The sequence below is a fragment of the Camelus dromedarius genome, chromosome 34 (assembly GCF_036321535.1).
Source record: "Camelus dromedarius isolate mCamDro1 chromosome 34, mCamDro1.pat, whole genome shotgun sequence".
Taxonomy (NCBI): Eukaryota; Metazoa; Chordata; class Mammalia; order Artiodactyla; family Camelidae; genus Camelus; species Camelus dromedarius.
In genome coordinates, this window is record NC_087469.1 from 14,893,727 (window position 1) to 14,920,744 (window position 27,018).

The following is a 27,018-nucleotide window of genomic DNA, read 5'->3' on the forward strand; positions in this document are numbered from 1 at the left end:
ACCTTGTCCAGACTGACCCCAGGCAGCTCGCCCCAGTCCGTGGATGCCCAGAGCTGGGCTTCCGGGCAGTTCAGACCGCTTGAATTCTTTGTTTCTGGTGACCCTGGGACCCTTAATTTATTACTCATCTTCCTCATCTGTAAATCAGAATAAAGGAGGACTACCACGTAGAATGTTTTAAAAATTAAATGGGATTATGCACAAGAGCTGCAGAACCGCCCCAGGAATCTTTTAAAAATGAATCCAGAGTGTTCCTCTGTCAATACCCTCCAGTGACTTCTGGGACCTTGCATAACGTCCAGGTTCCCGGAGTGGCCTGTGACATCCTGGACTGTGCAGCCGGCGGCTGAGCTGGCAGCCCTGCTGGCCCTTCCTTACTCACTGTCTGCAGGCACTTTGCACTTGTTTCTGCTCCTCATACCCGGCACACCACAGGCTCTTCTTTAGGCCTGGAAACACACCCACCTCTGTGGTCTGAGGTCAAGAGCCGGCTCCTCGCTGACCCTCCCTCCCAAGGAGCTGCCCTGTCTCTGCTCCACGGCCCCGTCCTGTTGGCCTCACGGTGTGTTTCGACGTCACATTTTCTCACTCACCTCTGTGTTTGTCAGGTGTGTCTCCCTGCCCCCAGGCGTGCCCAGGCCTGTTACCTGGTTTCCTGCCCTAGTGAAGTCCCCGCATGCAGGCCCGCACGCCCTGGCGGCTCCGGTTTCTGCTGAACGGCCCAGCTTCACCGCGTCCCTGGGGGCCTCGGGACCCCAGCCTGCCCTGGGACAGGGCTGTTCCTTCTGACAAGCCCTTCGGAGGAGCAAGTAGGGAGAAGGGAGGTGTCCCCGAGGCTCTCCTGACCTCACACAGGGCTAATCCTCAGGGCGACCTCACTGAGAGCATCACCCTGCTGGCCTGGGTTTGGGAAGTGGGTACGGATGGCCAAAGGTGGCAGGACTCAGTTCCCTACAAACCACTTCTGCTAGTCAAAAGGGTATCTTTGTGCACTCAGAGGAAGTGATGCACACAAAGATACATATGGATGGGTTGAGTAGGCCAGCCTCCCCGGGGCCAACCCCCGGTCTGTGGACACTCAGATCTTTGCTCTGGGCTCTTTATAACTTGGCAAAGAGACTGGAGGAGGGTTAAAGTGCTCCGCTGCTGGCCCATTCAGAGCCTCCATGGAAAGCAGGATAAATGGTCCTGCAGTTGAACACAGCCCTGCCCAGGGCGATGGTTTGACAAGCCGAGGGAGGGCTGGATTTCAGCCCCGACTCTCCCCGCCAGGCCTGACCATGCACGTCCAGGGTGCACAGCTGTGCCCAGTGGCCCTGCCCCTGCCATCCCCTGTCCGCGGAGCGGGACAGAAGGAGGGACAGGAGGGCCCATGCCCACTGGACCCGTGAGAGGGAAAAGCGATGCAGGCTCTGGCGTCAGGCCGGCTGCTTCCTCTTCTTCATGGTAACGACCTTAGAGCTGCTCTTACCGGCATGTCCAGTCACCCCGGGAGGAAGTGCCCTGCTTTTATCTCCCTTTGACCCAATAGAAAACTTGAGATCAGAGATGTAACTTGTCCAACACCTGTGCAGCCTGGAAATGGTTGATCCGGAATTCAGGTCTGGGTGTGTCAGATGCCAGAGATTACATTCCTTGTTTGTTCCCTCTTCTCTTAGCACAATTTTAGTTGAAACTGTATCACAGTCACTAGTTAAAAAATTAAACATAAAAAAGAGTATATGATATAAAGAAAGTCTTTCTCCCCTTCTGACCCCTGCCCCCCACTGCCGAGTTTCTTCTGCATCCTTCAAATAACCTATTTCTGTAGAGACTTATCCACGTATGCACACAGGTCTTTTGGTGAAAGCACATTGGAGAGACACAGAACACTGCTCTCCCCTTGCCTTTTCACAGTGTCATCATATGCTTGGGAGACCGTTTTGTGGCAGTGTGTGTAGGTATCCACTTTTTCAAAGGCAGAGTGTTCCGTTGTCTGTGTGGTGTTGGGTCCAAACAGGTCCCTGTGGGTTTTTGGTAGATTTTCAAGTCTTTTCCATCTTTTGCCGTCACTAACAGTGCTGGCTGTAAAGATCTTGATAGAAAAGTTCGTGCAAACATAGGAGACTTTTCTGTAGAATAAACTTCCAGCAGTGGACTTCCTGGGCTAAGGGGGATTTCGACAGACACTGCCAAGTCACCTCCAGAAAGGTCACCCCGGCTTTACTTTCACTACTGATCCGTGAAAGAGCCTGTCCCCCTGCCCCCAGCACCGGAGGCTCTGAGGCTTCTGGAGCTCTGCCGGTAGGATCCGTGAAGTATGAGTCTCTCCTCTGGGGCTGTCGTATTACTTTCTGTAAACTGAATATTCATGTTCTGAGCCCATTTCTCTACTTGACCTGTTGACTTTTCTCCTTTTTGCCTTGCACGAGCGCATTACAGGCTCAGGGAATTCATTGGTCCGATGTATATATGATGCAGGTACTTGTCCTAGTTCCTCATTTGTCTTTTCACTGTTTATTCTCTTTCTCTCCCTCCCCTTCCCACAACCCCCCACCCCCGCTTCTTAAATCTTTATGTTGTTGAATTTATCTTTCTATTTTTATAGCCTCTGAATTTTTGTCTTAAAATCTATACTCCCTCTTTTATTTTAAAACTTTTTTAGGGGGGGTAATTAGTTTTATTTATTTATTTATGTATTTGTTTAAATGGAGGTCCTGGGGATTGAACCCAGGACCTCCGGCATGCTAAGCACACACTCTACCACTGAGCTATAGCCTCCCCTCTACGCCATGCTCCCTCTTTTAAATATAAAAATGTTTCAAAATATGAAGGATAATAGAATCCCATGTGACAGTCAGCCAGACTTACAGATGTTAATGTTTTCCGTATATCTGATTTTTTTCAAAGAAGTAGAATATTAGAAGAAAAGACCTAAGTCTTATCCGCACAGTGCATCCCAATCTACTTCATCTCTTCCTAGAATGTGATAGTCACCAAGAATGATTCCTCTATTTTTTTTTAATTCTTTTCACTTACATGCTATCTATATGGTCTTGTTTTGTGTGTTTTTTTAAGTTAATGCGATCGTACTATGTGTATCTTTTTACAGTTTTTAAAAATCTGGACATCAGGTTTTTCTGAATAGATTCATGCAGAGTAATTAATTCAGTTTAAATGGTTGTCTGGTGTTCGGTTTTGCGATGATACACAGTTTGTTCAGTCACCGCTCCACTCATGGCTGGTTAAGATGTTTCAGTTCTTTCGCTGTTGCCGCGGAGCTGCAATGAGCATCTCTAGTGGGTGTAGACGTACGAGGGTGGCTGACTCTGGGCTACGCCTGGACGTGGAATTGCCGGATTGTAGAGTCTGCACACCTTCAGCCTTACGAGAAATTATGAATTACTCTTGTAAGCCCTTGACTCAATGAACTCCTGCCAGCAGCATGCAAGAAGTGATACTTGGTTTTAATCTGCGTTCCCTGGTCACTTAGTGAGGTTGAACATCTTTTCATGTTCATTAGTTGTGTGAGTTTAAGCTGTGAATTGCCTTTTCCTGTCCTTTGCTTTATTCTCTTTGGTTCCTTGGTCTTTTTTTTTTAATTGATTTGAAGGAGTACTGATATATCCTGGTATTTGTTGAACATGCCGTCTCTGACTTGTCCGAGGCTGGAGCTCTCACCACAGCACCACCGCCTCTGCCTGTGGCTGAGCAGCTCTGGGAGGATCTGTCCTGCAGAGAGGGCACCGCTCAGGAGAGGGATCTGATCAGGGGCTGTTTCTGAGACTGCGGACTTTCAATCCCGGGATGTGTTTTGAGGCTCCCACACCTCCCAGAACTTGTTCTTGCTACCCCCGTTTCACAGATGAGGCATGTAGGACCTTGTCCAGGGACATCCAGCCTGTGACTGCACAGGCTGGGTTGGATCTCAGATCTGTGTCCAGACCCCTTTTCTCTACTTCCAGCAGGTGAAGGGTACTTGGAGGTCTGGGGACTGCTGGCTGGGGTTTTCACCCTGGCTAGCCCTCTTGAGGGGCAAGTAAGGAAGAAGGGGGGTTTCCTGGGTAACAGGGTGTCTCCAGACCTGTACCTCTCCTGGGAGCCCACAGGGTGTGTTGATATCAGCCCATGGTGTGGTCCAGCCATCTTGGAGTCGACACTGTTTAAAAGGTGTCAAAGGTAGCGGAAGACGGTTCTGTAGAAACCACACCTCTTTGGTATAAGGGTGTGAGCACAGCAACGTGTGATTGTCAGAAAGTGCGGTCCTTGCTGTCTCTGCCAAGTCCTATGCCGAGCCTCCAGCGAGCCCGTGGCACCTCGTTTGCCCAGGTAATTGCGAAGTATGGGTCTGCGATGTTTTAACTTGATGAAGCTTTCTGTTCACACTTGTTCTGCTAATCTGTTCATTCATTTGGACATCTGTTCATTTCAATATTTGTCAGTTACCTACCACACGTAAGGTATTAAACTGGGTGCTGGGGATACTGCGGGCCACCAGAAGTCCCTACTTTCTTGGGTTGTACGAGCTTGTGAGTACAGGAGACAGTGTGGTGCCCCTGCTACAGAGACATGAAACAGGTGATGGGGTGGGCGGACTGCCGGAGTGGTTGGGACCCTGCGTCCAGAGCAGGGGCTGGAGGTTCGGGGGGAGTCTGAGTGCTGGACTCTTGAGGGGAAGCTGGGGACAGCGGCCTGGGCTTGGGTCCCTAAAGTGATTTCAGATCCCCCAACATTTATACTGTCATCAGCCCCCCTAATGAGGGTTGGTACTGACCCTGCCTCCCCCGCCTTCATCCCGAAAGAGGTTGGAGTGCAGATGGGGGCATGTGAGCTAAGATTCTTGTCTTTGGGGAGAGGAAGGTGTGTTTAGAAGTGCTGGTGAGGTCTTGGGGGTCACCCGGGGCTTCCTCAGTTCCTTGGCCATCCTGTTCTGCATCGGGTAAGGTTCAGTTTTTACTGCTGTGCTCTTGGTCACAGAACAGACTGGAAAATGGTGTTTTTTTCAATGATGTTTTAATCTACCCCTCAGGCCACACAGTGGCAGCTGCTGGATTCCCACTTAGCGCACAAGGCAGGAGTACTGCCGATCTTCCTGTGCATTTTCTGGGTGCCTTACCTGCGTTTTCTTGTTTACCACCGCAACCAACCTGGTAGGAAGTCTTTATCTCCGCTTTACAAATTGGCAGACTAAGGCTTAACGGTGCTTAGTGGTTTCCCCAGAGTCATAGTCTGGCAAGTGACCGAGGCAGGATTCAGTCCCGGTGACCAGCTCTCCTGGTGGTCAGAGGGGGAGAGAAGGCTCTGGGGAGACAGTTCCATGTGACCTGCTTGCCCGCCCACCACAGCCGTCTGCGTGGGGCCCAGGAAGGTGCGGCGTGCAGGGCAGAGCCGTGAGCCCATCGTGGCAGGCACTGGGGCAAGATGCCAAGTTCAGGAAGAGGGTGGGTGCGGGCAGAGCGGAGGCTGGGCCGGTGGAGCCGGTGGCAGTGTCACGTCGACCTGTGCTCCATGCCCTGAACCCTGACAGAGATGGGAGAGCAGGGCCTTATTGGCTGTGACTCTCTTGAGACCCAGGGACAGTATAGCTTTCGCTGTGGCTGTGAGTCCAAGTGACTGGGGCCTCCCCAGGCCTCCCTGCTTTGCGGTGAAGCCTTCCTGAAAAGGAGTCTGGGAGGCGGGTGAAGTTCCATCCACGAGGGGCCTTGGAGATGGTCTGGTCCAGTGCCGTCCAATAGAAATGCAATGGGGACCACAGAGATGAGCCACACATGTAATTTTAAATTAAAAAAAAAAAGTTATTTTTGCCACATTGTTAAAAAGTAAAAATAAGAAACTGACATTAATTTTACTGTTTTAACCCAATCTAGGCAAAATATTATTTCAATGTGTGATCAGTGTAAATAATTTTTAAGGTGATCGTTTCCCTTTGTACTAAGTCTTTGAAGTCCAGTGTGTGTGTTCCCCGCTTCCAGCGCCGCTGAGCCTGGACCAGAAGCATGGCAAGTGCTCTACGTGAGGCTGGGGGCCCCCTCGGGATGGGATGGGGTTGGTGCCGTCCACCATCTCCGGAAGGGGCATCTGGAGGCCAGAGGAGGGAAGGGACTGGCCGTACTGGTGATGAGCTGGGTTCAAACCCCGCTTCCAGTAGTGCTTTTAGCTTTGGCTCCTTGGGGCCAGATTCATTGATTCCAGGGTGAGAGGTCTGAGGAAGGACTGTGCCCAGGAGTTTGGGGCAGGTCCATGACCACACCGGATTTTTCCTTTATTTATTCTGGGCATGAACCTGCCTTTTTGATTCCTGACCCGTCACAGCACTTCAGCTTTTTCACCCAGAGAATGGAATTCAAAGCTTCTGCCCCACCCGGGCAGGCACCACAAGTATGGTTTTCACCACAAGATCCTGTGGTGTCTTGCGACTGGCAGCTGATAAAGTGGAGGAAACAGGGTTTCTACACAGGAGGCTGCAGCCCCGGGCTGTCTGGAGCACCAGTTGGGGGGGTATCTTGTGGACCCCAAGGATGGGGAACAGAGAGCCTTCCTGTGCTGCAGTGGGGAACCTATCCGTTCCCTTTCCTCGAAGCTTGGATGGCTGGAGAGATGCCCCCACCTGCCCACTGTTGGCCCTGAAGCCATTGTGAATTTTTCTGCCTTCTGCTCCCTCATGTGAACTTGGGCCAAGACCAGCCTGCTCCCTCCTGGGCCCGCCGTGACCATGCTGTGCTGCTCAGGATGGGGAGAGGGCACAGTGCGGGCTGTGTCGAGCCAACGGCCGGGCCAGAGGGGCTGGAGCAGGTATCTGACCTATTGCTACTGCCTGTCCCTTCTTGCTCTGCCTGCGCTGTGGCAACGACATCCCCGACGAATAGCCCCATGGATGAATTCACCAGATTTGTATTGAGAGCCTGTTGTGTGCCAGCCACTGTTCTAGACATTGGTGATACAGCAGTGAATGAAAAAAACAACAAAAGTTCTATGTAAGCGTAGGAGAGGTATCTGAAATGTTGGGTGTGTGCAGGACTTTTGACTGGAGGTGGAGAAGGAGGGTGAAGAGCTCAATTGTAGCTATCAAGCCCATGTCTAGGGGAAAAGCATCCCAGGCTGAAGGAACAGCCAGTGCAATGGCCCAGAGGAGGGAGCTGGCCTCACCCAGTCAAGGATGGTGAGGTCTGTGAGTGGAGCCGAGCACATGAGGGAGGTGGGGAGGGAGGGCACAGAGGTGCTGCCCAGTAGACACTGCGTCCTTCCAGGTCAAAGCAAGGGCGTGGGCTTCCTCTCTGAGTCAGTGGGAGCCATGGAGAGGTTTCGTGCTGAGGAGGGGTGATCTAGATGACTGATTCATTCCAGAGAATTGTGGTTCTTTGGCCAGCAACACCCAAGAGTGACTGATTAAAGTGGATTATAACTCACAGACAGGAGAACTCCAGTGGCCTGTGTCCTCACCTCGCCTTACCTTGTGGTTGAGTTAGTTACATTAAATCACCGTCCAGCTTGGTGCCCGCTGGGGTACTGGCAGAGGGCTCTAAGCTGAGAGGCATTGCTGGGGGTTAGCTGGCACCGTCGAGATTCACACAGCTTGACAGGCTGGAAACATGGCCTGAGATTCCTGATGCGAGATGTTTGCAGGCAGGTGTAGAACAGTCCTGCTTTTAGGTTCAAAAGGAACGCCACACAAGTTCAGGGCCCAGGGGGCCTGGCTCACCAGCCAGGGGTGTTGGTGCTGTGCCAGTGGAGTGGCATGACTGTGAGAAAGTGAACACGGTCTTAGCCAGCATTCGTGGAAGTCTGGTGTCCAGATGGTGTCCAGTCATCCCGCGAATGCAGCTGTGGGCACTGGAGACCTGCTGGAGGGCTTCCAGGGGCGCCCCGGGGCGATGGGGGGGGTGCAGAAACCATGTCTCATGAGGAAGCCTTCCTGAGATCGAGCACGGGAGGCGCCCCTTCGCTGCTGTAAGCCTTTGAAGGACTTTGATGTGATGGAGGGTGACTTCTTCCAGTTGCTCCAAAGGGCAGCAGGTGGGCATTCCAGGGATCTTGGCGTCTAGGAAGCCATTTCTTCACAGGAAGGTTTAGAAGCGGCAGGGGGTGGCGGGGGCGGGGGGAGCAGGTTAGGAGTGTGGGCCCTGGAGCTAAGCTCCTCACTAGCTCTGGGCCCCTGGGCAAGATGCTGACCATTTTTGCATCTCATTTCTCTGTCTCCACAATGGAGGTAATGATAGTGTTTAACTCACAGGGTTGAGATCATACTTGGACAGCCCTTGGAAGTGTCTAGCACAGCAGTTCTCAACATTTGGTAATGTCTGGAGACATTCAGGTTGTCAGAACTGGGGAGAGGGGGTCCTGCTGACATCTAGTGAGTAGGGGTCAGAGGTGTCGGTAACCATCCTATGGTGCACAGGACAGCCCCCCACAACAGTGATTAATCTGGTCCCCAAAGCAGTGGCGAGGAGGTTGGGACCCCTGGTGTTGCACATGTAAGTTTGCAATACATTTCAGCTCTCAGTAAGGGATGTAGTACATTTTTAATCTCATCTTGTTATGCCTGTGTCAAATGTTTATGAAGGATTTGCTACATTCTAGGCCCTGGGATAAAGTCTGAAGATAAAAAGCAGGCCTGGACCACAGAGATCATAGTCTCATGGGCAAGAAACAAAAACAGTTAATAATATAAAATTATATTATGTGATAAAGCGTCTTCTCTAGCCCGGGTACTCTGATAGATTCTTGGTATAAACAAGCCTCCAACTTCAGAGGTCAGAGGACAGTGGGCAAGACATGAAAATAGTAATTATGTAATATGAAATTATATTACCTGGTAGGTGCTAAAATCAAGATATGAACTATATTTTGTGGGAACAAACCATCGTTTAGAAATGTCGGGAAAGACCTCCTAGGGGAGGCGCCGTTTGAGCCAGTGCTGCAGGAGGAGTTAGACTGTCCAGGGGAGCGGCGGGGAGGGCCTAGGGTCTTCCTGATGGAGGAAAGCCCATGCAGAGATGGGCCTGTGGAAGGAGAAGGGGGCTCCTGCCCTGTGCTTGGGAGGAGCTGGGAGATGCACCTGCAGGGCTTGTGGCCTGGGATTGAAGGGCCCTGGCTGCCTCTAAGGAGCTTTGATTTTCCATTTAAGGAATGGGGAGCCATTGAAGCGGGAGGGTAATTTGGTCCATATTGTTTCTTGGAAAGATACTGTGTTGGCAGTTCCAAAGAAGAGGCTTGAGTGACAAAAGACTTGCCGAGGGACCAGTCAGGAAGCAGGTAAATGGGGGTGGGATCTACAATCAACCTGTGACTCAAGAAGAAAGGTGGAGGGCTGCATTCCAAAGTACTTCGGAGACTCTGGACTATGTGGCCTTTACACTGCGCTGAGCTTATAAAGCTTCACATCCCCAGTGCTTCGCACGATGGCAAACATTTATTAGGAGTTCAGCAAGCATTTGCTGGAACGAGGAAAAGGGGGTAGAACGGATCGTGTTTAGTGGGGATGCTGTGAAGGGGAGGGGATGTTGGAAGGATGAGCTGATGATCGTGTGGGGGTCGGTGGGTAGCCTGGGTCCAGTTTTGGACACGTTGAGTTTGAAGAGTTTAAGATCATCCCAGGGAGGGTGCACAGTAGAAAATTAGAAATATTAGGATGGGATCGGGGAGGGAAGTGAAAGAGGTGAAAAAGAGCTTGAATCATCAGGGCATGAGCAGTAGTTAAGCCTCATGGTGAATGAACTTGTCCTGTGAAAGCGGGCAGGGGAAGGGCCGAGGTCCGAGGGCGGCTCTCTGGAGAATCGGAGCGAGCCGGGGACTGACACAGAGGTAGGCCGAAAACCTGGAGAGAGTCTTGACGCAGAAGCCAAGGAGGTGTCGTCTGATTGTAGCGAAGTCCTCAGAGTACAGGAAAGAGTGAGAATAGACCTTTCTCAGGTGCGACAACTAGGAGGCCACCGAAGGCTTCAGCCAGAGCGATTTCCGCACGAAAACAGGGGTGGGAACCAGGGGCGGTGGGGGGGTGGGGGGATGGGAGGTGACGATGTGGCCCAGATTCAGGAGTTAGAGCACTGGAGGCCGGGACAGAGAGGCACAGGTAGCCTGAAGAGGAGCTAGAGGCAGAGAAGGGTTTTGTTTTGCTTTAGGCAGAGGGAGACTTGAGTGGAGGAGGAGGCAGGGGCGGAGAGACCAGGCAAGGGGGGTCACTGGTTGGGAACAATGCTGGAAAGGTGGGTGGGATCGTGTCCAGGGGGAGGGGTGAGGAGGAAGCAAGAAGGCCAGGTGAGTCAGGTGGCTGGCAGGCGGCTCTGGGTTTTCTCCAGGAAACTGAAGGTCGGTGACATTGATCAAGTGACTTGCTCTGAACCAGGAAGGACAGAGCCTGTGCTTGGGTCCCACTGATCTTCCCATGCCCTTCTCAGGAACCTGAAGCCAGATCCCTTTGATGGGCCAAGGGCTCTGGGGGGGCCTGGCTTCCTGCTGGGCCCGTGGGTGGTATCCGGTTCTGTTCCTCTCAGTACAGGGAGTGCCCTCGGAGCTGGTGCCAGGGCAGCGTGGGGGCTTATTTCTTCACCCCGTGCTCCAGTTCTGCCTCTTGGCGAGTTCTGTGGCCATGCTCCGCAGCCTGGCTTCAGCAGGGCAGCAGGAGAGCACACGGCCTTCCTGCCCTGGGGTCCGCTTTACCCAGTGGGTTGGGTGGGCTGGTCTCCTCGGCAGCTGTTGGCAGGTAGAGGTTGGGGCACCTTGGTCCACCCATGAGTGGATCAGACTCCTGCTCTCCTGCCCAGGCCCTTCTGTGACTTTCCTCCTGTCCTTTGGTTCCCAGGGGCTGGCAGCCATGTGGGACAGCTGCTGGGCGAAGGCTGGTCATTGTCCTGAGGCGGCAGCCAGCCCAAGAAGCCCGTGCTCCAGGAACGTCTCGGGGCTCAGTGAGCCTCTTGGCTTGGCCCAGCAAGGGGAGGGGGTCGGCTAATGAAGTCTCCGAGGGGGTCTCCTGGAACAGGGCTCCAGGACTAGCCAGCCTGCTCAGCCCGAGACCAGCACAGTTTAGGGAGGAAGGGTACAGCTTTCCCAGGGAGGAGACCAAAGAAGGGCAGTTGTCTTGTGGCTCAGAACCTGTCACCTCTGACCCCCAAAAGTCTCCTCCGTGGAGGCGGGGCCTGTGGCGTGGCCAAGGCCTTGACTTTCAGTGACTGGGGAACATACTCCATCTCAGCTGCCTGTTAGAATCACAGGAAAGGTGAAGTTTTTTTGTTTGTTTGGTTTCCTACTTGCCGATGCCTGGGCCCCGCCCCCAACCAATCAAATAAGACTCTTGGAGAGCGGGACCTGGACACCTGTCATACTTCAGCGTCTCCGGAATTGCCTTGTGCAACCAGTGCTGCGACCTCCTGATAAAGGGAGATAAGTGCGATGGCCTGGACCGTGATGAGAAAGGAAGACTGGGAGGGCGGGGGTGGTGTGGTGGGCGGGAGAGGGTGCAGCCCCTCATGGAATGAGATGTGAGAGCTGGGAAGGGCCTGGTTTAGAGCTTTGCAGCTCAAAGTGTGGTCTCAGCCTAGCAGCAGGGAGCCCCAGGAGCTGGTGAGAATGCAGACCCACCACACCCACTGAGTCAGGATGTGCACCTCAGAGTTTGAGAAGCCTGCTTTCGCCATTATCTGGACCAGTGGTTCTCAGCCTTGGCTGGGTTAGTGTCGCCTGGGGTGCAAGAAAAAATTCCAGCGCAGGGCCAGACCAGTGAAGTCAGAATCCCCAGGCCTGGGACCCAGATCCTGCCGTTTTCTTGTTCAGCCGAGGTCAAGAGGAGTGCTTCTCAAACCTGAATGTGCATGTGAATCATCGAGGGGGTCTTATTCAAATGCAGGTTCTGATTTGTGCATTTGTACGTTTCTAACATGATCCTAGTGAGGCCCAGGCTGTTGATCTGATAATTGTATTTGAGTTGCGAGCATTTCTTAGACCAACTTTGCAGTTTTACAGACCAAAAAACTGAAGGTCAGAGAGGGAAAAATGACTCCCCCAGGATAACCCATTGTGTTATTCATTCAATAATTGATGAGCTCTGGCAGGGTGTCAGGCAACGTGCTGGGACTGGAGCTGGGAATCAGACAGACCCCCTTCCTGCCCTCACAGGGCTTGTAGTCAGTGGGGGAGACAGAAAGCAAGTGAGCAAGTAACTAGACTACTTACAGATGAGAAGTGCTGTGGAGGGGATAACAAGGTAGGGGATGACTTGACGGTTGCCATGGGTAGGTCGGGGAAGCAGACCAACCTTGGAAAAGCAACCAGGGAAGTTACTAGAAACTTGGCTTTCATTGGGGTCTTCTGATTACAAATCTAGGACTTTTCTTTACTGGGCAGGGCCGTCCCCATCCCCTGGTGTTCCCGACCCTACTGAGGACATCTGACTCTGGTCCCCGCCCTGCCCCACCTGGGTTACTCTTCCCCTCAAGACTCTCATCCTTGGGTGTTTGTGGACTCAGCGTGCAGCCTGGGGGATACCCTAGGGAGCAAAGCATCAACTCCATAATAGGACCGTGTTCAGGATAATCGATTTATGGTTTGTAACAAAAACCAGACCTCATCCAGAGGCAGTCCCCCCAACCCTTGAGAAATAAATTTGAGATCTTTTCACTGATCCTCATGAGAACACACTCATGCTTCCCTCCCTTTCCTGATCCATCAAGAGAATCACATGGGCTGCTTGTGAAAATGCCCACCCCAGGTCCCACCCCAGTGCTGAAGCAATCTCAGGGAAGGGCTCTGGAATCTGTGTTTTCAATAAGTGGCCCATGTGATGCCTACCACCCAGGTCACTGGGGAGCACGGCCGGGATAGCAGAAACTGGCTCTGTGCGTCCTGTGCCTCTTCATGTGGCTGTGGACACTGCAGAAATCTCTTCCTTGTTGACTCAGAAGCTTGGCCCTTGGCTGGGTTTGTGACTGGAGGGACCTCTCTGTTTATCTTTGTGTAGCAACTCACTTCCTCCACAGCCCCATCCTTACCTGAAAGGGTCTCCTGTCTCCTCTTTGACTAAACAGACCCTTCCCACTCCCCAAGCTCCCATACAGAGAGCCTGCCTACCCTGATTCCCCCCATGCCCCTGGGTGATGAGGGCGTGGGTACTTTGCATTCAGCCAGAGTCTAGGAGGGCTGGAGGGGGCCTCATGGACCATCAGGTGGCCCCACCCTCACCCCAGTGTCTGGGCGGAGTCGTGGGAGATTGATGATGGAGAGGGAGCAGCCAGAAGCGGGGGAATGCCTTGGGTAGTGAGGAATAGACAAGCTTAACTTCGGTTGTGTAAATCTGAATCATGCCCTTGCACAGTTAGCTTAACTTTCCTGTAGAGAATGGGTGGAGGCACAGCTGCCTGCCAGAGCTGGCCCTTCCTCGGTCAAAACGAGGGAGAGGACAGTGAGGGGACCAGGCCAGGGAGAAGCTAGAGTAGGCCAGCCTGGCCTGGGACCAAATCCGTGAGGGGTGGGACTTGGTTTCCCTTTCTTTCTGGGGCATAGGACGCCCCCCTGGATCCCTGATGCTGCCTCTGAGGGGTTAAGGCGACGTCCAGGGTGAAGAGGCCTGCTCTCTGGGTGGCCACCCCGGAAGCAGCTTTGTGATTTCTGGAGGCGGGAAGAGGCAGGCTGTGGGTGTGCCCTGCTCCAGTGGCTAAGCGAGGGTGTTGGAGCTGACCAGACACCTGTGACTCTTACCTCCTAGGTGGCTCGAGGCAGCCGGGATGACAGCTCTCCCCAGGAACCCTGCTGCCTGAGAAACATGGTCAGCAAGTCCCGTGAGTGTTCTCTGGGGGCTCTCCCACCCTGAATGATGGGCTCCGCCGAAGTAGTCTTCAGCATCATCCTGGGACCGCCCTGGGGTTGTGGTGGGACAGACACGGACCCAGGGGCCTCTCTCTTTATCTCAAAGGAGAGTGAAAACACTCAGGTCCAAGCCCCATGCCAGAAAGCTCAGGGCCTGCTTGAGCTGGGGTTGCAGGAGCCCCAAAGGGCAGACGAGAAGATGGACTGGGGCTGTACCTGCCTGTTTCTGCCTCCAGCTCCTCTGTGCATGTGCCCTGCAGGCTGGAAGCTCCTGGCCATGCTGGCTCTGGTCCTGGCTGTCATGGTGTGGTATTCCATCTCCCGAGAAGACAGGTACATTGAGCTGTGAGTCCATATTCCATGACCTTCCATGGGTTCTTCTTGGGAACGGGGTTGGAAGCTGGAGCATCAGGAGGTGGGCACCTAGTGGGGCAGGAGGGTTCAGAGAGCCAGGGCGTGACCGCTCCGGTACATGCCAGCATGAAATCCTTCTGTGAGGGTGGGTGGTGGGTCTGGGGGATAGGGTAGGGATGACTCCCCAGGTCCCTCACCCAGGGCGTTCAGGAGAAGGAAGAGCTGGATTCACAATGATTTGGTGTCAGACTGGCTGACACGGTTCCACCCTGCGAGTTGCTCTCCAGCAGTTTGGGACCTGAGTGCCCTGGGAGGAGGTGGGAGCTGCCTGGGCTGATGCTGGCCCCTTAGCCCTGGAGGTCTGACTGGAGCTCCTGCCTCCTCTCCTTTGCTGTCTCCAGTTTTTATTTTCCCATCCCAGAGAAGAAAGAGCCGTGCCTCCAGGGTGAGGCGGAGAGGAAGGCCTCTAAGCTCTTCGGCAAGTAAGTATGTGAGGACGGGGTGAGGGTGCTGAGTGCTGTGGGCACAGGTCAGGTGAAGGCAGTGAGGGAAGCAGAGGCCTTGGTTGTGTGTACATGATGTTAGTGGTCTGACCCTGTTGCTGGCATCAGGATTAATCCCTCCCTCACCCCCACCCTGCTTTCACCTTGTGCAGCTACTCCCGAGAACAGCCCATCTTCCTGCAGCTTAAGGATTATTTCTGGGTCAAGACACCATCTGCCTATGAGCTGCCCTTTGGGACCAAGGGGAGTGGTAAGTGCCCACCTGGTGGGGTGGGAACGGTGGGCTCACCTCGCCATACTGCTTCCCGTTCTTTGCCGCCCATGGTCCCAGTGCCCACGCTCTTAGCCAGGCTCAGATACTGAGGTCAGGGGAGGGAGAGTTGGCAGCCTTTGGAGAGCTAGCTGTTGTCATCAGCCCCTTCCAACCCGGCTCTTTTTGTAGAAGACCTGCTTCTCCGGGTTCTAGCCATCACCAGCTACTCCATTCCGGAGAGCATCCAGAGGTAAGGAGACACTCCTTCCTGCCCTGGTGTGAAGGGGTCATGGTCCAGCACCTCCCAGTGAGCCTGCCTGTCTCTGGGGGAGGTGGATATGCCAGTCCCCATGGCAACTGAGCCTGAGCATCCGGCTGCCAGAGTGGCAGAGGTGGCGGAGGGCATCGACGTGGTAACAGGCAGGCCTGGGCAGCAGGCAGTGGGGGGTGGGGCTCCGAAATGGGGTTTCTGCTTGGTACTTCCCAAATATCTCCCTCCGTCCCTGCTCTCTCTGCCATGTTCTGCTCAGTTTCCTCCCCTTTGAAAGCCTGGGGCTGCAGAGTCAGCAAGACCACAAGCAGGACTCCTCAGAGATGCCTGGGGAGCAGGGGCTGCAGGGGCCTGGGAAGGAGAGTTGGGCGGAGCAGGAGCAGGGGCTGCTTCTGCTCTGACCACCCTCTCCCCGTGGCAGCCTCAAGTGTCGTCGCTGCGTGGTGGTGGGCAACGGACATCGGCTGCGGAACAGCTCGCTGGGCGAAGCCATCAACAAATACGACGTGGTCATCAGGTCCGTGCGGCCGCCCTCCCCTCCTCTGTGTGGGCTGGTGGTGAGCAGGCCCGGCGGGGCTCCAGGTGACAGGCGTCCTCCCCCCGCCTCCCAGGTTAAACAACGCCCCCGTGGCCGGCTACGAGGGTGACGTGGGCTCTAAGACCACCATGCGCCTCTTCTACCCTGAATCTGCCCACTTCAACCCCAAAGTGGAGAACAACCCGGACACACTCCTCGTCCTGGTAGCTTTCAAGGCCATGGACTTCCACTGGATTGAGACCATCCTGAGTGATAAGAAGCGGGTATGTGGGGAGACTGGAGGGGAGAGGTCGAGGCCTGGTGATGGGGACACTGCCTGGGTCAGGACCTCCCACGCCAGAATGTGTGCCCTGCAGTTCCTGAGAACCGGGGACGGGGAGGCGTGAGCTCAGTGCTCTGCGGGGCTTCTGACGGGCCGCCCCGCAGCCTGGGCCTGAGAGCCTGCAGGAGTCAGGCAGCAGCAGCCCAGGGCACGCCCAGCTTGAGGCTGCCTGGGACGGAAAAGCTGCCAAAATATGTTTGCCAGTGAGAAGCTTGGGAGCAAAGGGACCAGTCCGTAGTCACCTCCGGGTGGGGGCAGGTTGAAACAGTCGAGATCTGTGTCCTTCTAGGAGGACCCCAGAAAGCCCACTGTGTCTCTTTGCCATCTGGTTGGATGCTGAACTGTCCGACCTGGCATTTTTTGCCAAGTGTCGAGCTAGCGCCTTCTACTTGTGCAGATATCCCTGGAAGTGGGCAGTGGTTGGACCCAGACTCTTCACACGTGCCACCTGGTCTCCCCTCGGGGCTGCCCTCTCTCCCCACTCCTCTCCTCTTGCCTCCCCCTCCTCCCCTCACCCAGCACCCTTGAGGGCCTCTGCCCTCGCATGGAGCACAGCCCCTGGCCGAGGACCACCTGGCTGGCCCCCACCCACTCCTGTCTCTCCCTTCCAACCCTGCCCCGCTAGGTGCGGAAGGGCTTCTGGAAACAGCCTCCCCTCATCTGGGACGTCAACCCCAAACAGATTCGGATTCTCAACCCCTTCTTTATGGAGATTGCAGCTGACAAACTGCTGAGCCTACCAGTGCAACAGCCTCGCAAGATTAAGCAGGTGATGATGGGCTGAGGACCCAGCAGCTGGGGCTGGGCGGCTGACGTTCTGGGTGGAAAGTAGGTGGGGCTTCCTAGAGGCTTAGGAAGGCGTGGAGGACCCCAGGAGAGGGGAGAATTATAGCAGAGATCGCAGCTGGCATTTGAATGACACCTGCTGAAGTCCCCTGACCTCGGGCACACACCTGTAATCAGAGTCATGTATACCGGCTTGTGCAGCCGGGGAGAGCGCACACTTCTGAGATGCCCCAGGCCTTCTCCAAAGCAGGGAGCCAGGGAAGGGTATTTCTAGGGCTTAGGGGGCTGGTGTTAGAGGATGGTTTTGGCAGGTGCTGATCAAAATTTATAAACAGAATTCATAAATAGGATATGCTGGGACAGTCAGTGGTCTTTTTTTAAATTTACTTTTCTCATTTTTCAGTTTTATTAGGTAGAACTGTTACAATTTGCACATACACAATATATTGCATGTAAATACATAACATACAATATCCTGTTCATATTTTTAAAAATTTACATGTAAGTACTGTTCATTGTTTCTAAGAACGTTTAGAGCTTTAGCTTTTTAAACTTACATAGCTATCAAAAGAATAAAGCCAACAACAAAATAAGAATTAATTCAAAAAGATACATATACCCTGCTATTAATAGCAGCATTATTTATAATTGCCAAGATATGGAAGCATCCTAAGTGCACATCAATAGACGAGTGGATAAAGAAGAGGCAGCGTATGTATGTAATGGAATGCAACTCACCCGTAAGAAAGAAGGCTATTTTGCTATTTGTGGCCCTTCACTTCACATTTTTTTTTTTTCTGGGATTTGCTGGGACAGTCAGTAGTCTTATCTTTAAAACACAGAGTGCAGCCCAAGCCCTGCAGTTAATTTTTTTTAATCACTTTTTCTGCGATCTTATCATGGAACATATTGGTCTAAAGGAGTTAAAAGAATTTGAGGTTGCAGTTGGTCCTGCAGATCCAGGTTGGGTAGGTGTGGCAGTTTTGGGAGTCAGAGTGTAGTTTCGTAAGTTATGGGCGCGGTTTCAGCTCTCAGTGCCCTTGTGGTCCCAAGCCTGTGCTTCCACTGTGTCTTTTGAGCCCTCAGAGGGGCTGTGTGGGATCACGGATAGAGGTTGCTAGGAGACAGAGACAGGACTCGCTGTGCTTCGTACCTTACTGGGTGACCCTAGGCTAGTCAACCACGCAGAGCCTTGGTTTTCTTATCTGTGTGCTGGGGATAATATTAATGCTGACGTTTTAAAGTCATTCTAAGATTTAAAGGGGTAATTATGTCATATGCCTATCATGGAGATTGGTATACAGTGAACACTCAATAAATATTTGCCAAATTTTGAATACATGATTTTGTTATTTACTGAACATTTACTCTGACTCAACTTCCTGTGCTGACTGCCTGCTTCTGTGACCGCTCAGCGCCAGCCCCCAAGTTTGCATGCGTGGGAAGTAAGACATGCTCTTTGCCCTAGGAAAGCTCAATCTAACAGAATAAACATACAGGTTGCAGCCTGGAATGACAAAATGCTCCGGCAGAGAGTTGTCCCAAGTGCCGTGGGGTCTTGGAGCAGGGGCTGACCTCTGTTAGGGGCTGTCTGGAGGTGGGACCATTAGAGGAAGTGGTACTGGAGTTGGACCTTATGGGAGCATTTGGCAAGACCAGCAACTCCCCTGGCACTGAGTTCCTGTGCACGTGATGCTGAGGGGGCAGCAAGGAGGAGTTTATGCCCCTGATGGCAGAGAGTGAGGCTAGAGAGCACAGGAGAAGGTTAAGGCCAGAGCCTGGCTCTCTTGGCAGTGGGAAGAGGAAAGGAGCGGATGGACTGGATATCTGTGTTGGTTTCCTGTTGCTTCCTAACAAGTCACCAGTTTAGCGGCTTAAAACAACATCCATGTATTGGCTCATATTCTGGAGGTCAGAAGTCCAGCACAGCATGGCTGGAATCTCTGCTTAGGGTATACAAGGCTGAAATCAAGTTGGCTGCCAGACTGAGTTCTTGTCTGGAGGCTCAGTGGGGAGATTTGCTTCCAAGTTCATTCTTGGAAGGATTCAGTTCCTTGTGGTTCCAGGTCCGAGGTCCCCATTTCCCGGCTGGCTTTGGCCTGGGGGTGGTACCCTTAGTTCATAGCGGCTGCCCGCATATCTTGCTGTGCGACCCCCTCCATTGTCAGACCAGCCACGCATGATAAATCCTTTTTGTGTCTCCGACTTCCTCCAAGACAGCGCTCTAGACCCCGGTGTAAAACGCGTGAGACGAGGTCAAGCCCACCAGGGTTTATCTCCCTATCTTACGGTCCTGTGCCCTACAAAGCAGAATAACACAGCATGTCTCATCATATTCGTAGGTTTCGCACACTCTCAAGGTTCCTCTTAGAATTCTCCTGCTACAGCATGGTTTTAAAGTGAAAATGAAAGATTTATGATAATTCTAGATTTCCGGCAGGGACAACCAGGTGAATGGCAGTATGTTTAAGCAACAAAGGGAAAATGGGGAGAGGAGAGTGCGGTGAGTTTAAGGAGCCCACGTCCGAGCAGAGCCGGCTAGAGCTGATGTATGTGTGGTCTGGCAGAGGTCTGAACTTGACAACACCATGGTGGTAAAAGCAACGGGACTGAGACGGAAGTCCTGGGCAGGAAGTGGCAGATGAGGGAGAGGAGGGCTCCGGAAGGGATGCCGGGGGGAACCTGGCACTAGGGGGCCTGACAAGGTCCGGGGAGTGGGCACCAAAGAGGTCTGGAGAGCAGTCACCCCAGCGGAGGAAGGCGGTTTGTGAGGTGAGACTATCAGGTGGCCCATCCCCATGGATGAATTAGGGATGGAGGAAGTGAGGTCCTCATAGCAGCCCGTGCCGCTGGGGGTGGGGGGTGTACTGCTGTCCCCATTTTACAGAAGGGGAGAGCCCACCCTCATGAAGGGTGCACAGCCCAGGAGTGTGAGAGCCCCAGGGCTCCTGAAAGAGGTGAGGGTCTCCAACGCAGAGAGCAGAACCTTTTCACTCCCAGAGTGACTTGCTTAACAGTTGAAGCCTCAGTTCCCTATCTGTGAAATGGGGCTAATAACAGCATCTACGTCAGTGTGTTTTTGTGAGGACCGAATGAGATGATACATTACACTGGCTGAAACACTTAACACAGCGTCTGGCACGTAGCGCCTACTCAGAAAGCGGTAGGTATTATTAGTGTTCTACCGTCATTCTTGTCATCCTGATTGCCATCATCACCCTTAGAGGCCCAGACCCTCCCCAGATGTGTTGAGTTGTACAAGGCAGTATGGTAGCCAGGAGGCACGTGTGGCTATTTACATTTACATTTTAATTAAAATTGGATAAAATTAGAAGTTCAGTGGCTTAGTTGCACTAGCGCCGCATAGCTCCTGGCTGCCCTGTAGAACAGCACGGCCGCCTGACAGAAGGCTCTGTGGCAGAGCGCCGCCTAGAGGTGGTGGAAGGAGCGGGGCTCCCTCTAATGCCTTCCCCACCCCTTGTCCCTCAGAAGCCCACCACGGGCCTGCTGGCCATCACCCTGGCCCTCCACCTCTGTGACTTGGTGCACATTGCCGGCTTCGGCTACCCAGACGCCCACAACAAGAAGCAGACCATTCATTACTATGAGCAGATCACGCTCAAGTCCATGGCGGTAAGTGGCCCCACGTGTCAGCTCAGTGGGGCGAGTGGGCCTGGAATCCTCGGGTGAGTGAGGGGGGTGGCAGGGGCCCAGAGATGGCTCATGGTGAGGGCATATGGAGGGTCAGAACTGGAACCAAGGCATCTGGACTCCCAGGCCAGCGTCCTCTGCGTTCTGTCTTCCTTCCGAGAGCCGCCCAGGGAACGGAGATCCGGGGCTGTGGGGTCCTGGGCTGGCCAGGAGCTGCCTAGGAGTTCCTCAGTTTGCTTCCTTGGCTGTCTCTGCAGGGGTCAGGCCACAATGTCTCCCAGGAAGCCCTGGCCATCAAGCGGATGCTGGAGATTGGAGCGGTCAAGAACCTCACTTACTTCTGACTTGGGCAGGAGCTGAACCCGTCCTTCTGCTCCCCGTGCTGAGCGGCCCCCATCCGTGGCTGTGGGGGTGCCTGGTGCCAGCATGACCTGCTCAGACTCACCCTCCCCTGTGTGGGGAGGAGGCCAGGTCTGAGACGAGGTCGTGCCCCTGGCTGCTCTGGTGGAGGCCGGATCCAGTCAGGGTGGAGGCTCGGGGCAGCAGGAGCCCAGCCAAGGCCTGGGGCTGGCTGCTGTGGCACTCCCTCTCTGCCAGGGCCAGGAGATTATTTAATGGGCTATTTAATTAAGGGGTAGGAACGTGCCGTGGGCTGGTCCTATGGCATCCAGAAAAGGGGGCATCGTACAGTGTTCTGCCCACTTTTTATAAAAACAAAAATGATGGACCTTCTAGGACCTAGACCCAGAGCAGGCCTCCCAGGAGGGTGAGGGCGTCTGGAGCGGGCGGTACCTGGAGTGGGTGGTGCCCTTCAGAGAGGGGCTGCTCCCTCCCAGCAGGCATGGGGAGAGCACTGGCATAAGGGTTCCATGCAGAAGGGGAAGACATCTAGAAAAGAGGTTACAGACTTATCATTAAACTATTTTTCCTAAAACAGAAGCAATCGTGATACCCCGTGTCTTTCCAAATTGAAGAAGACATGGATGGGTGGTGGGACACAGCAGTGGGCCCTGCTCCCGGCAGTGGACAGGCTGGTTAGAGAGCCAGTGGGGCCCAGAGCAGGCCAGGGTCGTCCAGGAAATAATTATTTACTGAGTACAGTGCTTGGTTGGTGCCAAGTCATGCACCATCACCCTGGTGTAGCAGGCAAGCAAGTGGTACCCAGAGCAGCCCTGTCTGCTGGACTCCTAGCCTGACGTCTGCATTCTGGCTCACTTTCCAGAGGTAGGGAGGGGCAGGAGGATGCCAGATGGGAGTGGCAGAGCCCTCTTCCACCTCCCTTCCTCTCCCTCTCTAGCCTTGTTTCCAAAAATCTCAAGCCAGGAGGTGTGCGTTTGAGGACAGGGGTGGAGTCACACAAAGAAAGCCAAGTTTTCCTTCTCAGATTAAGTGGGGTCATAAAATGGAGTTTACAGATGGTCCTGCCAGTGGCCCAGGCAGCCAGAGTAGGGATGGGCAGGGCATGGGCAGCATCTGAGGGATTGGCACAGCCTGTCAGCCAGTAACTGGGCCAGGGAATGAAATCCCCCCACGTCTCCAGAATTGTGATCGCCCTGCTGTTTGCCCATCTCCACCCGCCTTTGTTCTCCATCTTCCCAGGCCCTGCTGAGCCGCCAACTGGGCTTCCCGCCACTCTCACAGCTGTTCCTTTACATCTGGAGCCAGGAGGGAGAGCTGGACCTCCCCCACAGGGAAGGGACTCACAGCTGTGTTCCTGGCTTTCTCAGAAAGAATTGAGCCTTGAGGTTTTGAGACAGCTAGGCTGGGACCGGACAGACAGAGAAGGGCAGAGATTTGGGAGAACAGGAAGAGGACACCCTTCTCGACAGAGTGTTGGAGTGGCCTTGAGAACACCCATGCTCATCCCACAGAGAGGTCCTGAGGACCATCGTGGGGAATGGAGTTGCCTGGTCTCTCGGAAGCCTGGCAGAACTACTTGGCTAGCTGCTCTCCTCCCAGGGGAGGGGGGATTCTAAAAGCAAATTGGGCTGCAGCCCCAAACCCCCTTCTCTCCACATGGGCGAGCATTGTCACCCGGGCGTTGTTCTGGGGGTCCTCGCTGACTCCGAGCAGCGTGAGTGTGTGTGGGGGATCTCAGCTCCGCTTACCCCTGACGTTTCTCCAGCTGCGTCTCGTGAAGGTATGCAAGGGAGTGTCCATTTCCCTGTCCAGGCCATTGAAAGTGGCTGTCGGCACATGTGATCCAGCTGTCCTGGATCAGGGCCACTGCCTGTTACTGAATGTGCCTAAACTCGAGCCAGAATCCAAACTCATACTCTGCCCCTCAAACTGCACACCCACGCATGTAGACACAAGAGCGTTTTACATTCTTGGGTGATGCCTGTGATGCCACATGGCTACATCCACACAGGAGTGTGTATGGGGTAGGGGTGTATACCCCCCAACCCGCTATCGTTCTGGGGGTGGGCTCAGCCCTCCCAGGGTGCTCCAACCCCTAGGCAGAGGGAGGCAGTACCGTGGGGTCAGAGCAGGCGGTGGAGCTTTGATGTGGAGTTGTTGGATGGGTTCTTTGGCGTTCTGAGAAAGGGACTTTCGTTCTTAAAGTTAGCCCGACCGGTGTGGATGAACCGCCTGCCAGCCGGCCTGCCTGGTCCTGATTAAACTTCGCTCTTAAAAGGAGGCAGGAGGCAAGCAAGGCACAGCCGACTGGGCTCTGCCACCTAATTCTACCCGACCTTGGGCTGATCGCTTCTCCACGTCTATGCTCCAATTCCTACATTCCTTGAGACACGAGGGCGGGTTCAGCCAATGAGGACCACCTATACCGGAATTATCTGGGGGCGATTTAAGAATGGAGATTCTTGGGTCTTACCCAGGTCGCTGGGGATGGGGCCCAGGAATCTGGAATTTTAGCAAGCACCCGCAAACCACTGCCCTAGTCGTCTAGACTACGGATGATCTCACAGGCCTCTTCCAACTCAACGGTCTGCGTGCAAAACCCATCCTAATCCCTCGTGCCCTTGAGCCGCGTTAATTAGACGCACACGCGGTTCTCCCCCGCGGGCGGGGGCGGGGGCGGGGGCGGGGGCGAGGGCGGGCGGAGGCCGGGGCGCGCATGCGTCGTCGCGCGGGCGCGGGGCTGGCCCGGCGGAGCGGCGCCCTCGGGCAGCCAGCGCTAAGGGAGGCATCTCCCGGCGCTGGGAGGCCGGCGCCTCCCTGGCAACCGGCTCCGGGCCTGGCAACGGCCGCCGAGTCAGCGCCTGTCTGCGGGGTTTGCAGCCTTGCGGCGGTTTTCTCCGCCCGAGTTTCCCTGGGCTGGTCTAACTCCCCCTGCGCCCCGTTCACGTGACCTACGTGGGCTGCACCGCAGGGGCCGGGGTGGGACAGACTAGGACAGCGAGGGACCCGGAGCCATCTGCTCCATCCAGTTTAGACTGCGCAGTGCAGCTCTCCGCAGAGGGGAAACAGGCCGGGCGAAGTGAAGGGGCTCCTAGCTCAACCTCCTAGCTGCGCAAGACAGAGTTTCGGTCTTTAGAGGGGGAGGGTATAGCTCAAGTGATAGAGCGCATGCTTAGCATGCACAAGGCTCGGGGTTCAATCCCCAGTAACTCCTCTAAGAATAAATAACATAAATTAACCTAATCCCCCGCCTCCCCCAGAAAAACTTTACCCAGCCCAGCAACACATTTACATGATAGTGTACACTCACATCAAGTAGTGTGCCTTAGCTGTGTGTCCTTATTTACGATTTCTGAGGTATGAATACATCCAGTTGCCTCCCCTAGAGACTGGCCAGCCTGTGAAAATTTTGAACGCGGAAGCTGCTCTGTCTGTGAGGCAGTAAGGTGTAAGCGCTCATACTCTCCTGGGGTCTACGCCCTGCTCTGTCATGTGACCTGTTAAGTACTGATTATGTCTGCCTGCCTCACAATGAGGCTTTAAGGATCCAGTGGGAATACGTCTGGAAAAACACTGTGTAGACTGTAAAGTATGATACAAATATTAGATTGGAAAGCTGCCTTGCATAATAGAAAATGCCGGAAAGCATGTATGCAACCGGTGAGGTACATCTGGAGGGCCAAACACGCGCCCAGGTACCACTAGTTACAAAAAAAGTCTTTGTCTTCAAATCACCCTCAGGCTAAGTAGGGGAAGGTAAGACATTGGTGAGAGGACTCGGGTACAGGCTTTGCATAATCCCAACAGTGAACTGTGAGTTCAAACTGCTCTCTGGCAGTGGTTTTTATATTGAAGTCAGATGCCCTTAGGGCTTTTTGGAGAAGGGGGTTTCTTGGGTGCTATTGTCCATTTCCAGGGCACGCAGCCTACCGGGATAGGTTCCTAAACGAAGGTTGAGAAGTACATCCTCAGAGTTGGTACGCTCTCCCCTAAACCATCTGATCTTTTTGATGTCTTAATTATAGCTTCAGAAAACTATTTGTTAGTTTTGAGCATTTCCATGGTTTTGTACCAGATGTGGTTCCAGGAAATCTTTCCAACTTAAAAGTTTAAGGAGGAATCTATGTATGTATGTATGTCGGTAGTTATAGCCTGTTTTCCTGTTTCCTTTCTCTTCTTGTTGAGTTCTGAGGACCCGAGAAGTAAGGCGGGGAGATGAACCTTGGGTCTCGTTAGATGTCAGATTTGGGGGGAGCCCAAATGTATCGGAGGGCTTCACCTCTTCAAGTGAAGGGATTGCAGGGGTTGGGAGCAGGTTGAGGAGACCACAGTCCTGTCTAGGAGTTAGCACAGAGGGATATGACAAAGGTTTTTAGGGAAGAATGAACTTTGGGAGCCAGATTTCAGTTCCCAGGCAAGACCAACAGTTTAAAGAACTACACCCCTCGACAGAGACACTGCTTCCTCAAGGATCTTGTGTGACTGGGAGGGTGGAGTTGGCGGAGGGAATGAGAGAAATCACCCCAGGGGATCGAAGTTGGAATTACTGAACAAAGCTGTTCCAGAACTGTCTATTATTCTGAGGTTTCCTAAAACTCTATTTACGTACACCACCAACCTAAACACTTAAGGAGTGTCTTCACTTGCTTAAAAATCTGTTTCTCTCCTGAGGAAAAATATCAGAGAACAAGTTACAGTTTGGTGGGGAGATCCTCTCCAGTTTGGTTCTTTTTCTCTGTAGATTTCTGTTCGACTCGTGGCCCTGCATGGCAAGAGAGCTAGAGAAACTTTTTTTTTTTTCTATTGTTGCTGTTTTTTTTGTTGTTGTTGTTGGGGGGGGGGGGGAATTAGGTTTATTTATTTTTAACGGAGGTACTGGGGATTGAACCCAGGACTTCGTGCATGCTAAGCACACACTTGACCACTGAGCTAGACCCTCAGCCAGATAAATGAATGGATGTTTTTTGTTTTTGTTTTGTTTTTTTGGCAGGGGGAGGTAATTAGGTTTATTTATTTTTTTTAATGGAGGTCCCAACCCAGGACCTCATGCATGGTAAGCATGTGCTCTACCACTTGAGCTACACCCTCCTTCCCCGAAAAACTTTTAAATAAAGTCAGGTAGGAAATTTTATCTGAAAATCCTGCTGTAGAATTCCTGAATCCTCATCTGTATCCCTTGATCTCGAATGCCTTCTTCACTGCGTATTTCTCCCAAGTGCAGTGCCCACTGTGTCCTTGGGCAGCAAGGCCCTGGCCCTTTAATTTCTTTACGAAGGTGGTCAAGATGGTATCTCAAACTTAGTCCACTTGAACCTGTCTTTGCCTAATTGAGGGTGACTTTCAGGGATGAACCCCTATATTCAGCTCCTATCCTGAGTTGTGCCTACCCTCTTGCATAATGGGGAGTAGATTTCAGAGAGGGTCCATTGAATAAGAACCTGATTCTCTCACAGAAGATCTGTTTCCTGAGACTTCCTTTACCTTGTCTTTGAACATTGAACAACTCACATTTACCACAAAGGAGACAGCTATAGGGGATCATTATGGGAATGCTCTCAGCATCCCAAGATATGTCCTAGGGCCACAGGAGGGAAGAGGATCCCCTTGCATGGCTGGGCTCCCTGAGCAGTGATCTCAAGGGAGACTTTCGGCCCAGGGGTTGAGGCCGTCCCAGCCCTGCGGGTGGGCGGAGCGGACTGTCTCAGAGAGGAGTTCTGGGAACACGGCGCGGCAGGCGGATATGGGTACCAGGGATGCCGACCACGACGCAACGATGCATCTTGTGAATGGCATGTGTTCACAAAAGGCCTTTTAAAGATGAGGGCGGTGGTGGGAGTGAAACCGCAAGGCCTTAGTCATGAAAGCTTTCAGTGTATGCCCAAGACTTCGCCATTCGAGAGGAGCGGGAGACGGACCCAGGAAGAATGGCAGTTAGAGAGGGAAAGGGCGGATGGTCCTCTCCCTGCATCACGAATGTATTCATCCAGGAAAACAAATCCTTATTTTCAGAAAGAAGAGTAGCTTGGAATTTTCTCATTTCCCCCAGTTTGTGACCTAGTTAGGAAGATGGAAACATTGGGGGTTGGGGAAAAGATCGGAGCCTTACTGGGTATGAGAAGGAACTGTCAGAGCGAGGGAAGGTTTTATCAGTGACTCTCAGAGAACGCTCGTGGTTTTGCTGCTGAAGCTGCAAATAGCTGGTGTGTG

At 53.4% G+C, this 27,018-nt stretch overlaps 1 protein-coding gene across 18 annotated transcripts in view; it reads left to right on the forward strand.

The window, feature by feature from the left end:
- Window positions 1-21,390, forward strand: part of ST3GAL4 (ST3 beta-galactoside alpha-2,3-sialyltransferase 4) — a 33,174-nt gene extending 11,784 nt beyond the window's left edge. For 7 of the 18 annotated variants that reach the window (XM_031443405.2, XM_031443406.2, XM_031443404.2 and 4 more), the window contains 10 exons: window positions 13,673-13,745; window positions 14,010-14,118; window positions 14,529-14,609; window positions 14,783-14,880; window positions 15,073-15,133; window positions 15,576-15,671; window positions 15,766-15,955; window positions 16,640-16,783; window positions 20,290-20,433; window positions 20,709-21,390. In XM_031443405.2, the coding sequence (XP_031299265.1) occupies window positions 13,730-13,745; window positions 14,010-14,118; window positions 14,529-14,609; window positions 14,783-14,880; window positions 15,073-15,133; window positions 15,576-15,671; window positions 15,766-15,955; window positions 16,640-16,783; window positions 20,290-20,433; window positions 20,709-20,795 (1,026 nt within the window). In that variant the 5' untranslated portion in view covers window positions 13,673-13,729 and the 3' untranslated portion in view covers window positions 20,796-21,390. Of the gene's footprint in view, window positions 1-11,440; window positions 11,642-13,672; window positions 13,746-14,009; window positions 14,119-14,528; window positions 14,610-14,782; window positions 14,881-15,072; window positions 15,134-15,575; window positions 15,672-15,765; window positions 15,956-16,639; window positions 16,784-20,289; window positions 20,434-20,708 lie in introns of those variants that run through there. The other 11 variants (XM_031443408.2, XM_031443409.2, XM_064482212.1 and 8 more) reach the window with 7 other exon arrangements.
- The last annotated feature ends 5,628 nt before the right edge of the window (window positions 21,391-27,018 follow it).